Source organism: Oncorhynchus keta, chromosome 35 (genome assembly GCF_023373465.1).
Source record: "Oncorhynchus keta strain PuntledgeMale-10-30-2019 chromosome 35, Oket_V2, whole genome shotgun sequence".
Lineage (NCBI taxonomy): Eukaryota > Metazoa > Chordata > Actinopteri > Salmoniformes > Salmonidae > Oncorhynchus > Oncorhynchus keta.
In genome coordinates, this window is record NC_068455.1 from 3,936,819 (window position 1) to 3,955,274 (window position 18,456).

The 18,456-nt window shown below is 46.3% G+C and overlaps 1 protein-coding gene across 1 annotated transcript in view; it reads right to left on the reverse strand.

Moving 5' to 3' along the window:
- The window catches only part of LOC127915700 (ezrin-like), a 40,184-nt gene that overhangs the window by 18,143 nt on the left and 3,585 nt on the right, over nucleotides 1-18,456 (reverse strand). Inside the window, exons 2-5 of the mRNA XM_052496039.1 lie at nucleotides 9,743-9,826; nucleotides 9,162-9,257; nucleotides 6,596-6,718; nucleotides 6,232-6,383 (exon numbers count right to left, since the gene is read on the reverse strand). Coding sequence (XP_052351999.1) covers nucleotides 6,232-6,383; nucleotides 6,596-6,718; nucleotides 9,162-9,257; nucleotides 9,743-9,826 — 455 coding nt within the window. The remainder of the gene's footprint in view (nucleotides 1-6,231; nucleotides 6,384-6,595; nucleotides 6,719-9,161; nucleotides 9,258-9,742; nucleotides 9,827-18,456) is intronic.

Here is an 18,456-nt window from a genome sequence, read left to right on the forward strand (position 1 = left end):
CATAACGACATCACACTACCCCATAACGACATCACACTACCCCATAACGACATCACACTACCCCATAACGACATCACACTACCCCATAACGACATCACACTACCCCATAACGACATCACAATACCCCATAACGACATCAACTACATCACACTACCCCATAACGACATCACCCCACTACCCCATAACGACATCACACTACCCCATAACGACATCACACTACCCCATACCCCATAACGACATCACATCACACTACCCCACATCACACTACCCCATAACGACATCACACTACCCCATAACGACATCACACTACCCCCGACATAACCCCATGACATCACATCACTACCCCATAACGACATCACACTACATATTGACATCACACTACCCCATAACGACATCACACTACCCCATAACGACATCACACTACCCCATAAACGACATCACACTACCCCCCATCACACTACCCCAATTGACATCACACTACCCCATAACGACATCACACTACCCCATCACACTACCCCATAACGACATCACACTACGACATCCCGACATCACACTACCCCATGTTGACATCACACTACCCCATAACGACATCACACTACCCCATAACGACATCACACTACCCCATAACGACATCACACTACCCCATAACGACATCACACTACCCACGACATCACACTACCCCCATAACGACATCACATCACACTACCCCATAACGACATCACACTACCTCATAACGACATCACACTACCCCATATTGACATCACACTACCCCATAACGACATCACACTACCCCATAACGACATCACACTACCCCATAACGACATCACACTACCCCATAACGACATCACACTACCCCATATTGACATCACACTACCCCATAACGACATCACACTACCCCATAACGACATCACACTACCCCATAACGACATCACACTACCCCATAACGACATCACACTACCCCATAACGACATCACACTACCCCATAACGACATCACACTACCCCATAACGACATCACACTACCCCATAACGACATCACACTACCCCATAACGACATCACACTACCCCATAACGACATCACACTACCCCATAACGACATCACACTACCCCATAACGACATCACACTACCCCATAACGACATCACACTACCCCATTGACTCACACTACCCCATAACGACATCACACTACTACCCCTGGGTTTTATTATGGATCCCACATTAGTTCCTGCCAAGGCAGCAGCTACCCCTACTCTTCCTGGGGTTTATTATGGAGTTCCTCCCAGCTGCCAAGGCAGCCTGGGTTTATTATGGATCCCCATTAGTTCCTGCCAAGGCAGCAGCTACTCTTCCTGGGGTTTATTATGGATCCCCATTAGTTCCTGCCAAGGCAGCAGCTACTCTTCCTGGGGTTTATTATGGATCCCCATTAGTTCCTGCCAAGGCAGCAGCTACTCTTCCTGGGGTTTATTATGGATCCCCCATTAGTTCCTGCCAAGGCAGCAGCTACTCTTCCTGGGGTTTATTATGGATCCCCGTTAGTTCCTGCCAAGGCAGCAGCTACTCTGCTACTCTTCCTGGGGTTTATTATGGATCCCCATTAGTTCCTGCCAAGGCAGCAGCTACTCTTCCTGGGGTTTATTATGGATCCCCATTAGTTCCTGCCAAGGCAGCAGCTACTCTTCCTGGGGTTTATTATGGATCCCCATTAGTTCCTGTCAAGGCAGCAGCTACTCTTCCTGGGGTTTATTATGGATCCCCATTAGTTCCTGCCAAGGCAGCAGCTACTCTTCCTGGGGTTTATTATGGATCCCCATTAGTTCCTTCCAAGGCAGCAGCTACTCTTCCTGGGGTTGATTATGGATCCCCATTAGTTCATGCCAAGGCAGCAGCTACTCTTCCTGGGGTTTATTATGGATCCCCATTAGTTCCTGCCAAGGCAGCAGCTACTCTTCATGGGTGTCCAAGCTGTGTGCAAGTATTTTAAAACAGACAGCTCGGTCAATACCTCTTACAAAAACAAGTAGTGATGAAGTCAATATCTCTTCCACTTTGAGCCATGAGAGAATGACATGCATGTCATTAATGTTAGCTCTCCATGTACTTTTAAGGGCCAGCCGTGCTGCCCTGTTCCAACTGCAATTTTCCCTAAGTCCCTCTCTGTGGCACCTGGCCACACGACTGAACAATAGTCAAGGTGCGACAAAACTAGGGCCTGTAGGACCTGCCTTGTTGACAGTGTTGTTAAGAGGGTAGAAACTAGGGCCTGTAGGACCTGCCTTGTTGATAGTGTTGTTAAGAAGGTAGAAACTAGGACCTGTAGGACCTGCCTTGTTGATAGTGTTGTTAAGAAGGTAGAAACTAGGGCCTGTAGGACCTGCCTTGTTGATAGTGTTGTTAAGAAGGTAGAAACTAGGGCCTGTAGGACCTGCCTTGTTGATAGTGTTGTTAAGAAGGTAGAAACTAGGGCCTGTAGGACCTGCCTTGTTGATAGTGTTGTTAAGAAGGTAGAAACTAGGACCTGTAGGACCTGCCTTGTTGATAGTGTTGTTAGGAAGGCAAAGCAGTGCTTTATTATGGACAGACTTCTCCCCATCTTAGCTACTGTTGTATCAATATGTTTTGACCATGGCAGTTCAGGGTTACAGTCCAGGGTTACTCCAAGCAGTTTAGTCACCTCAACTTGCTCAATTTCCACATGATTTATTACAATATTTAGTTGAGGTTTAGAATTTAGTGAATGATTTATCCCAAATACAATGCTTTTAGCTTTTGAAATATATAAGACTAACTTATTCCTTGCCACCTATTCTGAAACTAACTGCAGCTCTTTGTTAAGTGTTGCAGTCATTTCAGTCGCTGTAATAGCTGACGTGTATCAGGTTGAGTCCTCCATATACATAGGCACACTATCTTTACTCAAAGTCTCATGTCGTTAAGTAAAGATTGAAAAAAGCAAGGGGCCTAAACAGCTGCCTTGAGGAATTCCTGCTTCTACCTGGATTATGTTGGAGAGGCTTCCATTAAAGAACACCGTGTTCTGTTAGACAAGTAACTCTTTATCCACAATATAGCAGGGGGTGTAAAGCCATAACACATACGTTTTTCCAGCAGCAGACTGATCAATAATGTCAAAAGCTGCACTGAAGTCTAACAAAACAGCCCCCACAATCATTGTATCATCAATTTATCTCAGCCAATCATCAGCCAGCCAATCATCAGCCAGCCAATCATCAGCCAGCCAATCATCAGCCAGCCAATCATCAGTCATGTGCTTGTTGAATGTCCTTCCCTATCAGCATGCTGAAAGTCTGTTGTCAATTTGTTAACTGTAAAATAGCATTGTATCTGGTCAAACACCATTTTTTCCCAGAAGTTTACTAAGGGTTGATAACAGGCTGATTGGTCGGCTATTTGAGCCAGTAAAGGGGGCTTTACTATTCTCAGGTAGCGGAATGACTTTAGCTTCCCTCCAGGCCTGAGGGCTCTAGTAGGCTTAAATTGAAGATGTGGCAAATAGGAGTGGCAATATCGTCCGCTATTATCCTCAGTCATTTTCCATCCAGATTGTCAGACTCCGGTGGCTTGTCATTGTTGATAGACACCAATCATTTTTTCACCTCTTACCACACTGACTTTACGGAATTCAAAAGTACAATTCTTGTCTTTCATAATTTGGTCCGATATACTTGGATGTGTAGTGTCAGTGTTTATTGTCTGACATGGCATGCCTAGGTTTGCTAATCTTGCCAATGAAAAAAATCATTAAATTAGTTGGAAATATCAGTGGGTTTTGTTAATGAATGAGTCATTTGATTCAATGAATGATTGAGCCGAGTTTGCCTTTTTTCCCTAAATTTCATTTAAGGTGCTCCAAATTTTGTTACTATCATTCTTTATATCATTTATTCTTTGTTTCGTAGTATAGTTTATTTTTTATTTAGTTTAGTCACGTGATTTTTAAATTTGCAATACGTTTGCCAATCGATTGTACAGCCAGACTTAATTGCCATTCCTTTTGCATCATCCCTCTCAACCATACCATTTTTCAATTCCTCATCAATCCACGAGGATTTAACAGTTTTTACAGTCATTTTCTTGAAATGGGTGCATGTTTATTAGTAACTGGAATAAACAATTTCATAAATGTGTCAAGTTCACCATCTGGTTGCTCCTCGTTACACACCACAGACCAGCAACTATTCTTTACATCATCAACATAGGAATCTCTACAAAACGTATTGTGTGACCTCTTATACACGAGATTAGGCCCAGCCTGACCTCTTATACACTAGATTAGGCCCAGCCTGACCTCTTCTTATACACTAGATTAGGCCCAGCCTGACCTCTTATACACTAGATTAGGCCCAGCCTGACCTCTTATACACTAGATTAGGCCCAGCCTGACCTCTTATACACTAGATTAGGCCCAGCCTGACCTCTTATACACTAGATTAGGCCCAGCCTGACCTCTTATACACTAGATTAGGCCCAGCCTGACCTCTTATACACTAGATTAGGCCCAGCCTGACCTCTTATACACTAGATTAGGCCCAGCCTGACCTCTTATACACTAGATTAGGCCCAGCCTGACCTCTTATACACTAGATTAGGCCCAGCCTGACCTCTTATACACTAGATTAGGCCCAGCCTGACCTCTTATACACTATATTAGGCCCAGCCTGACCTCTTATACACTATATTAGGCCCAGCCTGACCTCTTATACACTATATTAGGCCCAGCCTGACCTCTTATACACTATATTAGGCCCAGCCTGACCTCTTATACACTATATTAGGCCCAGCCTGACCTCCTATACACTACATTAGGCCCAGCCTGACCTCCTATACACTACATTAGGCCCAGCCTGACCTCCTATACACTACATTAGGCCCAGCCTGACCTCTTATACACTACATTAGGCCCAGCCTGACCTCTTATACACTACATTAGGCCCAGCCTGACCTCTTATACACTACATTAGGCCCAGCCTGACCTCTTATACACTATATTAGGCCCAGCCTGACCTCTTATACACTAGACTAGGCCCAGCCTGACCTCCTATACACTAGACTAGGCCCAGCCTGACCTCCTATACACTACATTAGGCCCAGCCTGACCTCTTATACACTACATTAGGCCCAGCCTGACCTCTTATACACTACATTAGGCCCAGCCTGACCTCTTATACACTACATTAGGCCCAGCCTGACCTCTTATACACTACATTAGGCCCAGCCTGACCTCTTATACACTATATTAGGCCCAGTCTTTGGTACTGTGGTTTTCCTAGATATGGCTACTATATTGTGATCACTACATCTGATGGATCTGGATACTGCTTTAGAGCACATTTCTGCAGCATTAGTAAAGATGTGATCAATACATGATGATTTAATTCCTGTGCTGTCTGCAACTACCCTGGTGGGTTGACTGATAACCTCAACCAGATTACAGGCACTGGTTACAGTTTGAAGCATTTTCTTGAGAGGGCAGCTAGTCAACATTTAAAAATCACCCAGAAAATATACTTCTCTGTTGATATCACATACGGTACTGTAGGTTTCGTGAGGCTGTGTAATGCACACCAACATCAAGCACATGTCTTACTGTAATATAACACCTTACCTCAAGCACAGACAGCATGTCGTAAATATACCACACCATACACTTGTTGCTTATGATGCTAATTTTGCCATAAAATAACAGGAAGTGAGAACACTTGAGTTTGAAGTTGGGGTCTTGGTATTATATATATATTAGATATATGGGTATTAATTCTGTAGTGAACAAGTCATACAGCCGCCATCTGGAGGTTCATCCACCCCCTGCTCCATCTGGAGGTTCATCCACCCCCTTCTCCATCTGGAGGTTCATCCACCCCCTTCTCCATCTCCATCTGGAGGTTCATCCACCCCCTGCTCCATCTGGAGGTTCATCCACCCCTTCTCCATCTCCATCTGGAGGTTCATCCACCCCCTTCTCCATCTGGAGGTTCATCCACCCCCTTATCCATCTGGAGGTTCATCCACCACCTTATCCATCTGGAGGTTCATCCACCCCCTTATCCATCTGGAGGTTCATCCACCCCCTTATCCATCTGGAGGTTCATCCACCCCCTTCTCCATCTGGAGGTTCATCCACCCCCTTCTCCATCTCCATCTGGAGGTTCATCCACCCCCTCTGCTGCTTCTCCATCTGGAGGGTCACCCACCCCCTGCTCCACACTGACTCACCTCTTGGGCAGCAGGCGTTCATTGGTCAGGTAACCATTCTGGTGTGTCTCCTTATTGAAGTCTCCAAACTTGGCCTGTACAGAGTAGGAGGCTAGCAGAACAGCAGACTCTGGAGGGCAGTACACCTCATCAGTTAGGATGTCCTCCTTAACCTGGAGGTGGGAGATAAACGTCTGGATCACGTGGGGGAGGGGGAGGTCTGTCTGTCTGTCTGTCTGTGTGTGTCTGTGTGTGTGTGTGTGTGTGTGTGTGTGTGTGTGTGTGTGTGTGTGTGTGTGTGTGTGTGTGTGTGTGTGTGTGTGTGTGTGTGTGTGTGTGTGTGTCTGTGTGTCTGTGTGTCTGTGTGTGTGTGTGTGTGTGTTACCTGCAGGAAGAACAGTTTCTGGGTGCTCTCCTGGATCAGCTCCTCAGCCACGTCCTCTGGGTAGAACTTGGCCCGGAAACGGAACTGGAGAGGGACCTCTTTCTTTACTTCCTGGGATATCACCTGGGGGGGGGGAGAGGAGAGAGGAAAGGGAAGGAGATGAGAGGAGAGGATGGGAAAGGGAGACAGGAGAGGAGAGAGGAAAGGGGAGGAGAGGAAAGGGAGAGAGGAGGAGAGGAGAGGGGATGATGGGGGGGTGTGGTTATGACATGAGTAACCCCCATGTCAGTGGTATTCAACGTCAGGGGAAACAGCAGTGGGGTTGCCAAAATATGTATTTATAAATTTATATTAGGAATTAAAAAGCCAAAGAGTACAGATGAATATCTGGGACAATATACACACGTTTCTGAGAGAGATCATTTGAAAAATAAAATGTTATTGAGTAAATGTAGTAAAGCTGCACAAGACAAATACATGTATTCACCAGTGGTAATATACAGTGCGGCAAAAAAAAGTATTTAGTCAGCCACCAATTGTGCAAGTTCTCCCACTTAAAAAGATGAGAGAGGCCTGTAATTTTCATCATAGGTACACTTCAACTATGACAGACAAAATGAGAAGTAAAAAAAAAAAATCCAGAAAATCACATTGTAGGATTTTTAATGAATTTATTTGCAAATACACCCTAATTTGGGTGGACTCTCTCTAAACATTACATCCTTATTGCTAGGCAGGAAGTGATGCGGGCAAAAAACTGTTCCTTCTCCCTTAATGTGACCTGAGCTCGACCCCCATTCCTCACTAAACCACATCTCTCCACCATTATCAGTGACTGCAACCATGTGATCGTCTTTCCTTCACTCAGTACCTTCCAAGCTTAAATTGCCTCCACCATATACCTTCCTCCTACCGATACCCATTAACTCCTGGTGTGGAAACCAGACTACGGCACCCCTCATGTCTCTACTATAACTGATGATTAACAATATTTAAAAGTTTAGAAATCCGAACCCATCAATGTAAAAATTTGAAATGTACAGATTTTAAGGTTGTGTCATTGGAGTTGGATTTGGGGTCGCGAGAAATTCTTAGGGGCGAAAAAAATGGGGTCGTGATCAATTTTGACGGAAACAAATTGGGGTCGCCTAAATTCTGACAGAAACCAATGGGGTCGCATAAATTCTGACAGAAACCAATGGGGTCCCCCCCCCTGAAAAAGTTTGAATACCACTGCCCTACACAATAAATCAGGGGTAGGTTACATTGCTATGTCTAGAATGGAATAAGTGGGACCATAGTGTTTGAAACCATTCCATTCAAATAAACATGATTTGTGTCCATAGGGCAGTTCCTAACATTACAGCGCACTTATACAGTACATAATGGTGAGCTATGTATGTCAGATGGCACTACGTATCAACGGCTGTGTTGATTCATCATTTAGGTGTCACTGTGCAGCTAAGGTGTAGCCATCGTAATTTAGATAGGAAGAGGGTAAAGTCAAGGAGCAGTGAGTCGGGTTCCAACCCACGCCGGGCTCAGGCATACAGAGCAGTGAGTCGGGTTCCAACCCACGCCGACTCAGGCATACAGAGCAGGGAGTCGGGTTCCAACCCACGTCGACTCAGGCATACAGAGCAGGGAGTCGGGTTCCAACCCACGCCGACTCAGGCATACAGAGCAGGGAGTCGGGTTCCAACCCACGCCGACTCAGGCATACAGAGCAGGGAGTCGGGTTCCAACCCACGCCGACTCAGGCATACAGAGCAGGGAGTCGGGTTCCAACCCACGCCGACTCAGGCAAAGAGCAGCGAGTCGGGTTCCAACCCACGCCGACTCAGGCATACAGAGCAGCGAGTCGGGTTCCAACCCACGCCGACTCAGGCATACAGCGCAGCGAGTCGGGTTCCAACCCGCGCCGACTCAGGCAAAGAGCAGCGAGTCGAGTTCCGACCCACGCCGACTCAGGCAAAGAGCAGCGAGTCGGGTTCCAACCCACGCCGACTCAGGCATACAGAGCAGCGAGTCGGATTCCAACCCATGCCGACTCAGGCATACAGAGCAGCGAGTCGGATTCCAACCCAAGCCGACTCAGGCATACAGAGCAGGGAGTCGGGTTCCAACCCACGCCGACTCAGGCAAAGAGCAGCGAGTCGGGTTCCAACCCACGCCGACTCAGGCATACAGAGCAGCGAGTCGGATTCCAACCCATGCCGACTCAGGCATACAGAGCAGCGAGTCGGATTCCAACCCACACCGACTCAGGCATACAGAGCAGCGAGTCGGATTCCAACCCACGCCGACTCAGGCATACAGAGCAGCGAGTCGGATTCCAACCCAAGCCGACTCAGGCATACAGAGCAGGGAGTCGGGTTCCAACCCACGCCGACTCAGGCAAAGAGCAGCGAGTCGGGTTCCAACCCACGCCGACTCAGGCATACAGAGCAGCGAGTCGGATTCCAACCCAAGCCGACTCAGGCATACAGAGCAGCGAGTCGGATTCCAACCCACGCCGACTCAGGCATACAGAGCTGTAACCGCTGGCTCACACATACCAACTTACCTTTTTATCAAACTTCAGCCATGTTTGGAACCCTTTGTTGTTGACGAACAGCAGGCCGAAGTACCAGAGCTCCCGCAGACCGACCGTTCTGGACACCTAGAGAAAACAGAGGAGACGGAGAGAAAAACAAAATGTGGTCCTTCTGTAGCTCAGTTGGTAGAGCATGGCGCTTGTAACGCCAGGGTAGTGGGTTCGATTCCCGGGACCACCCATACGTAGAATGTATGCACACATGACTGTAAGTCGCTTTGGATAAAAGCGTCTGCTAAATGGCATATATTATTATTATATTAAAATAAATGTTTTACACTGGAGAGACGTGACACTGACAAATATAGATTTTTACAAAACCAGTGGTCAAAACCAATGGTCATTATAATGAGACAGGTTAGTTTGTGAGGGAGTGTGTGTGTGAGACTTAGTTAGTTAGTTAGTTAGTTAGTTAGTTAGTGTGTGTGAGACAGAGAGTTAGTTAGTTAGTTAGTTAGTTAGTTAGTTAGTTAGTTAGTTAGTTAGTTAGTTAGTTAGTTAGTGAGTGTGTGTGAGACAGAGAGTTAGTTAGTTAGTGAATGTGAACTGACCTGATCAAACAACTGTTTGCCGGTGGTGCTGGGAAGAATGGAGAACTCCAGCTCAGCATCCAGTGTGGTGACCCGGACATTGACCTGGAGATTCAGAATCAGAACCGCCTTTATTCACCAGCAATGTTTCCATGTACCAGGAATCTGAGCTGGTCAAGTGGTGCTGACATTAACTTACATTACACAGAATACATAGAAAACACAGAATACATAGAAAACACAGAATACACAGAATACACAGAATACACAGAATACACAGAAAACACAGAATACACAGAATACACAGAATACATAGAAAACACAGAAAACACAGAATACATAGAAAACACAGAATACACAGAAAACACAGAAAACATAGAAAACACAGAATACATAGAAAACACAGAATACATAGAAAACACAGAATACATAGAAAACACAGAATACACAGAAAACACAGAAAACACAGAATACAGCTCGTCTGAAGGTGCACGCTTTCTTCTCCAATATACTTTGTTGAATGATTGCAACCCTTTTCACCTTCAGGAGGTATTGTGCAACTCAGTGGCTTGATTTGAAGTTACTTTGAGGTGATTTTGGGGATAAAGGTTCATTGAGGTTTAGTTCATTCATTCTCTCATAGTTGATTTAGTCAGCTGACGTTAGTTAATAGTGGCTGTAGCTGTGTATACAGAGACAGAATGTAGATCGCAATCTATTCTAGTCCATACACCTACTTTCAAGGTAAGGAAACATAAATAATGTCATTGTTTAAGGTAAACTATACCTTTGTGGTGCTGCTGGGAAGTCAATTCCTCATAAACCATCTCTAATTGCTAACTACTATCTCAGTAGACTTTGGACTAGCAGGGCCTGCAAGGTTGACATAACAAAGCATTTGACGCTTGCCAAAGTACAGATGTCTCTCTCAAGAAAAACATGAACCTCGACGTCTAGGGGTGGGCAAGTTTTATGAGGTGGTAGAAGCCAAATATGCCCTTAATCTGTTACTGAGGGACTGCCCTTAATCTGTTACTGAGGGACTGCCCTTACACTGTTACTGAGGGACTACCCTTAATCTGTTACTGAGGGACTACCCTTAATCTGTTACTGAGGGACTACCCTTACACTGTTACTGAGGGACTGCCCTTACACTGTTACTGAGGGACTACCCTTACACTGTTACTGAGGGACTGCCCTTACACTGTTACTGAGGGACTGCCCTTACACTGTTACTGAGGGACTGCCCTTACACTGTTACTGAGGGACTGCCCTTACACTGTTACTGAGGGACTGCCCTTACACTGTTACTGAGGGACTACCCTTACACTGTTACTGAGGGACTACCCTTACACTGTTACTGAGGGACTACCCTTACACTGTTACTGAGGGACTACCCGTACGCTGTTACTGAGGGACTGCCCTTACGCTGTTACTGAGGGACTGCCCTTACAATATTACTGAGGGACTACCCTTACACTGTTACTGAGGGACTACCCTTACACTGTTACTGAGGGACTACCCTTACACTGTTACTGAGGGACTACCCTTACACTGTTACTGAGGGACTACCCTTACACTGTTACTGAGGGACTGCCCTTACACTGTTACTGAGGGACTGCCCTTACACTGTTACTGAGGGACTGCCCTTACACTGTTACTGAGGGACTACCCTTACACTGTTACTGAGGGACTACCCTTACACTGTTACTGAGGGACTACCCTTACGCTGTTACTGAGGGACTACCCTTACGCTGTTACTGAGGGACTGCCCTTACGCTGTTACTGAGGGACTGCCCTTACGCTGTTACTGAGGGACTGCCCTTACAATATTACTGAGGGACTACCCTTACACTGTTACTGAGGGACTACCATTACACTGTTACTGAGGGACTACCCTTACACTGTTACTGAGGGACTACCCTTACACTGTTACTGAGGGACTACCCTTACACTGTTACTGAGGGACTACCCTTACACTGTTACTGAGGGACTACCCTTACACTGTTACTGAGGGACTACCCTTACAATGTTACTGAGGGACTACCCTTACAATGTTACTGAGGGACTACCCTTACACTGTTACTGAGGGACTACCCTTACACTGTTACTGAGGGACTACCCTTACACTGTTACTGAGGGACTGCCCTTACACTGTTACTGAGGGACTACCCTTACACTGTTACTGAGGGACTGCCCTTACACTGTTACTGAGGGACTACCCTTACACTGTTACTGAGGGACTACCCTTACACTGTTACTGAGGGACTACCCTTACACTGTTACTGAGGGACTGCCCTTACACTGTTACTGAGGGACTGCCCTTACACTGTTACTGAGGGACTGCCCTTACACTGTTACTGAGGGACTGCCCTTACACTGTTACTGAGGGACTACCCTTACACTGTTACTGAGGGACTACCCTTACACTGTTACTGAGGGACTACCCGTACGCTGTTACTGAGGGACTGCCCTTACGCTGTTACTGAGGGACTGCCCTTACAATATTACTGAGGGACTACCCTTACACTGTTACTGAGGGACTACCATTACACTGTTACTGAGGGACTACCCTTACACTGTTACTGAGGGACTACCCTTACACTGTTACTGAGGGACTACCCTTACACTGTTACTGAGGGACTACCCTTACACTGTTACTGAGGGACTACCCTTACACTGTTACTGAGGGACTACCCTTACAATGTTACTGAGGGACTACCCTTACAATGTTACTGAGGGACTACCCTTACAATGTTACTGAGGGACTACCCTTACACTGTTACTGAGGGACTACCCTTACACTGTTACTGAGGACTACCCTTACACTGTTACTGAGGGACTGCCCTTACACTGTTACTGAGGGACTACCCGTACACTGTTACTGAGGGACTACCCTTACACTGTTACTGAGGGACTGCCCTTACACTGTTACTGAGGACTACCCGTACACTGTTACTGAGGGACTACCCTTACACTGTTACTGAGGGACTGCCCTTACACTGTTACTGAGGGACTACCCTTACACTGTTACTGAGGGACTACCCTTACACTGTTACTGAGGGACTACCCTTACAATGTTACTGAGGGACTACCCTTACACTGTTACTGAGGGACTACCCTTACACTGTTACTGAGGGACTACCCTTAGACTGTTACTGAGGGACTACCCTTACACTGTTACTGAGGGACTACCCGTACACTGTTACTGAGGGACTACCCTTACACTGTTACTGAGGGACTACCCTTACACTGTTACTGAGGGACTACCCTTACACTGTTACTGAGGGACTACCCTTACACTGTTACTGAGGGACTGCCCTTACACTGTTACTGAGGGACTGCCCTTACACTGTTACTGAGGGACTGCCCTTACACTGTTACTGAGGGACTGCCCTTACACTGTTACTGAGGGACTACCCTTACACTGTTACTGAGGGACTACCCTTACACTGTTACTGAGGGACTACCCTTACACTGTTACTGAGGGACTACCCTTACACTGTTACTGAGGGACTACCCTTACACTGTTACTGAGGGACTGCCCTTACAATATTACTGAGGGACTACCCTTACACTGTTACTGAGGGACTACCATTACACTGTTACTGAGGGACTACCCTTACACTGTTACTGAGGGACTACCCTTACACTGTTACTGAGGGACTACCCTTACACTGTTACTGAGGGACTACCCTTACACTGTTACTGAGGGACTACCCTTACACTGTTACTGAGGGACTACCCTTACAATGTTACTGAGGGACTACCCTTACAATGTTACTGAGGGACTACCCTTACACTGTTACTGAGGGACTACCCTTACACTGTTACTGAGGGACTACCCTTACACTGTTACTGAGGGACTGCCCTTACACTGTTACTGAGGGACTACCCGTACACTGTTACTGAGGGACTACCCTTACACTGTTACTGAGGGACTGCCCTTACACTGTTACTGAGGGACTGCCCTTACACTGTTACTGAGGGACTACCCTTACACTGTTACTGAGGGACTGCCCTTACACTGTTACTGAGGGACTACCCGTACACTGTTACTGAGGGACTACCCTTACACTGTTACTGAGGGACTACCCTTACACTGTTACTGAGGGACTACCCTTACACTGTTACTGAGGGACTACCCTTACACTGTTACTGAGGGACTACCCTTACACTGTTACTGAGGGACTACCCTTACACTGTTACTGAGGGACTACCCTTACACTGTTACTGAGGGACTACCCTTACACTGTTACTGAGGGACTACCCTTACACTGTTACTGAGGGACTACCCTTACACTGTTACTGAGGGACTACCCTTACACTGTTACTGAGGGACTGCCCTTACGCTGTTACTGAGGAGGGATAGACAGATATCACAATCACTTCAAGCTGCAATATTTAACTTTTTGGGCGACCCAACCAAATTCACATAGAAATGTGTGTCATTCTCATTGAAAGCCAGTCTAAGAAGCTGTAGATCTGTTCTACGCGCTCTATTTCTATGCTTCCCCGTTCTTAAATTTCGTATTTGCGTATTTTACTTTTGGTTTTGTACACCAGCTTCAAACAGCTGAAAATACAATATTTTGAGGTACAAAATATATTTCCCATCGGTTTATAAATATGAAAAAGCATGAGTATTGAAACAGACAGCTTCTTCAATACAGACCAGGTATCATAATCAGATTTTCTACCATGGAAAACGATTGTAGTATAGCAACAGACTGCTTCTTCAATACAGCCCAGGTATCATAATCAGATTTTCTACCATGGAAAACTATTGTAGGCAGAGAGATTGAGGATTATTGAAAAGAGGTCTTGCCTATTTTCAGCCAAGACATCTTTTAAAAGGTACAGTACTTTCAGACCCCTTGACTTTTTCCAAATGTTGTAACGTTACAGCCTCAGCAATCTACACACAATACCCCATAATGACAAAGCAAAAACGGCTTTTTTAGAATTTTTTTTACAAATGTATTAAAAATTTTAAAAAACAGAAACACCTTATTTCCATAAGTATTCAGACATTTTGCTGTGAGACTCGACATTGAGCTCAGGTGCATCCTGCTTCCATTTATCATCCTTGAGATGTTTCTACAATTTGATTGGTATCCCACCTGAGGTCAATTCATTTGATTGGATGATTTGGAAAGGCACGCACCTGTCTATATAAGGTCCCACAGTTGACAGTGCATGTTAGAGCAAAAACCAAGCCACGAGGTCGAAGGAATTGTCCATAGACCGCCGAGACCGGATTCTGTCAAGGCACAGATCTGGGGAAGGGTACCAAAACATTTCTGCAGCATTGAAGGTCCCCAAGAAGAACACAGTGGCCTCCGTCATTCTTAAATGGAAGAAGTTTGGAACCACCAAGACTCTTCCGAGAGCTGGCCTCCTGGCCAAACAAACAATCATGGGAGAACGGCCTTGGTCAGGGAGGTGACCAAGAACCCGATGGTCACTCTGACAGAGCTCTAGAGGTCCTCTGTGGAGATGGGAGAAACTTCCAGAAGAACAACCATCTCTACAGTACCCCACCAATCAGGCCTTTATGGTAGAGTGGCCAGACGGAAGCCACTCCTCAGTTAAAGGCACACGACAGCCCGCTTGGAGTTTACCAAAAGACACCTAAAGACTCCCAGACCTTGAGAAACATGATTCTCTGGTCTGATGAAACCAAGATTGAACTCTTTGGCCTGAATGCCGAGCGTCACATCTGGAGGAAACCTGGCACCATCCCTACGGTGAAGCATGGTGGTGGCAGCATCGTGCTGTGGGGATGTTTTTCAGTGGAAGGGACTGGGAGACTAGTCAGGATCGAGGCAAAGATGAACGGAGCAAAGTACAGAGAGATCCTTGATGAAAACCTGCTCCAAAGCACTCAGGACCTCAGACTGGGGTGAAAGTTCACCTTCCAACAGGACAACAAACCTAAACACACAGCCAAGACATTGCAGGAAGGGCTTCAGGACAAGTCTCTGAATGTCCTTGAGTGGCCCAGCCAGAGCCCAGACTTGAACCAGAACGAACATCTCCGGAGAGACCTGAAAATGGCTGTGCGGCATCGCTCCCCATCCAACCTGACAGAGCTTGAGACGATCTGCAGAGAAGAATGGGAGAAACTCTCCAAATACAGGTGTGCCAAGCTTGTAGCGTCATACCCAAGAAGACTCGAGGCTCTTATCACTGTCAAAGGTGCGTCAACCAAGTACTGAGTAAAGGGTCTGAATACTTATGTAAATGTGATATCAGTTTTTATTTTTTTAAATAAATTATCAAACATTTCTAAAATCCTGTTTTTTGCTTTGTCATTACAGGCAATTGTGATGTCATTATGGGGTATTGTGATTTCATTACAGGCAATTGTGTGCAGGCAGATTGAGGAGGAGAAATCTTTTTAATCCATTTTAAAATAAGGTATAATATATACTATATATAATATATACTTTACATAATGTATATATAAATATACAGTGTTGTAACAATGTACAAATAGTTAATGTACACAAGGGAAATAAATAAGCATAAATATGGGTTGTGTTTACAATGGTGTTTGTTATTTACTGGTTGCCCTTTTCTTGTGGCAACTCTCTCTCTCTCTCTCTCTCTCTCTCTCTCTCTCATAACTGTTCCCTGAACCTTGACAGAAAATTGAAGCGTTGGCTTTCTCTGCTGCGTTACACAACCTCTTTATAAACTTACCCTCCAACACGCCCCAGCGCCATAAAGATAACCCCATCTTAAATTGTGCAACAACAACTGGAACATCGGCCTCCACCACCTCCATGTTTCCTAACACATCACCGTGAGCAGATATATAAATATATATGATCTGTATGCTGCTCTTTTTTCAGTCTGGTCATATCTGACCATTTAACAGCTACGTTTCCTAGCAAATCACCATGAGCATACTGTACACGGGCTCGATCTATATGCTACACTTTCTATGCTACACTTTCTATGCTACATTTTGTATGCTACACTTTCTATGCTACACTTTATATGCTACACTTTCTATGCTACACTTTCTAGTCAGGCACATTTGTTTGTTTATTATTTTACTGATCAAAGAAGATTTGGGTTTAGAGATGAGATACAGGACCAGTTGATCAGATGTGGATTTTGTTCCATTGGATTTGGAGAACAACAACAATCATGATTGAACCCTGTTCTACCCACTCCCCAGTATCTTCCTGGGTATTTAATAAAAACATTTATTGTACCTTTAACAAGGCAAGTCAGTTTCAAAAACAAACTCTTATTTACAATGGCGGCCTAACCCGGTCAAACCCGGACAACCTCTCCCTGGGTAACCCTAGGTCTCATCTCCCTGGGTAACCCTAGGTCTCATCTCCCTGGGTAACCCTAGGTCTCATCTCACCTCCCTGGGTAACCCTAGGTCTCATCTCCCTGGGTAACCCTAGGTCTCATCTCCCTGGGTAACCCTAGGTCTCATCTCCCTGGGTAACCCTAGGTCTCATCTCCCTGGGTAACCCTAGGTCTCATCTCCCTGGGTAACCCTAGGTCTCATCTCATCTCCCTGGGTAACCCTAGGTCTCATCTCACCTCCCTGGGTAACCCTAGGTCTCATCTCACCTCCCTGGGTAACCCTAGGTCTCATCTCACCTCCCTGGGTAACCCTAGGTCTCATCTCCTGGGTAACCCTAGGTCTCATCTCCTGGGTAACCCTAGGTCTCATCTCCCTGGGTAACCCTAGGTCTCATCTCCCTGAGTAACCCTAGGTCTCATCTCCTGAGTAACCCTAGGTCTCATCTCCCTGAGTAACCCTAGGTCTCATCTCCCTGAGTAACCCTAGGTCTCATCTCCCTGGGTAACCCTAGGTCTCATCTCCCTGGGTAACCCTAGGTCTCATCTCCCTGGGTAACCCTAGGTCTCATCTCCCTGGGTAACCCTAGGTCTCATCTCCCTGGGTAACCCTAGGTCTCATCTCCTGGGTAACCCTAGGTCTCATCTCCCTGGGTAACCCTAGGTCTCATCTCCCTGGGTAACCCTAGGTCTCATCTCCCTGGGTAACCCTAGGTCTCATCTCCCTGGGTAACCCTAGGTCTCATCTCCCTGGGTAACCCTAGGTCTCATCTCCCTGGGTAACCCTAGGTCTCATCTCCTGTAACCCTAGGTCTCATCTCCCTGGGTAACCCTAGGTCTCATCTCATCTCCCTGGGTAACCCTAGGTCTCATCTCACCTCCCTGGGTAACCCTAGGTCTCATCTCACCTCCCTGGGTAACCCTAGGTCTCATCTCACCTCCCTGGGTAACCCTAGGTCTCATCTCCCTGGGTAACCCTAGGTCTCATCTCCTGGGTAACCCTAGGTCTCATCTCCCTGAGTAACCCTAGGTCTCATCTCCCTGAGTAACCCTAGGTCTCATCTCCCTGAGTAACCCTAGGTCTCATCTCCTGAGTAACCCTAGGTCTCATCTCCCTGGGTAACCCTAGGTCTCATCTCCCTGGGTAACCCTAGGTCTCATCTCCCTGGGTAACCCTAGGTCTCATCTCCCTGGGTAACCCTAGGTCTCATCTCCCTGGGTAACCCTAGGTCTCATCTCCCTGGGTAACCCTAGGTCTCATCTCCTGGGTAACCCTAGGTCTCATCTCCCTGGGTAACCCTAGGTCTCATCTCCCTGGGTAACCCTAGGTCTCATCTCCCTGGGTAACCCTAGGTCTCATCTCACCTCCCTGGGTAACCCTAGGTCTCATCTCACCTCCCTGG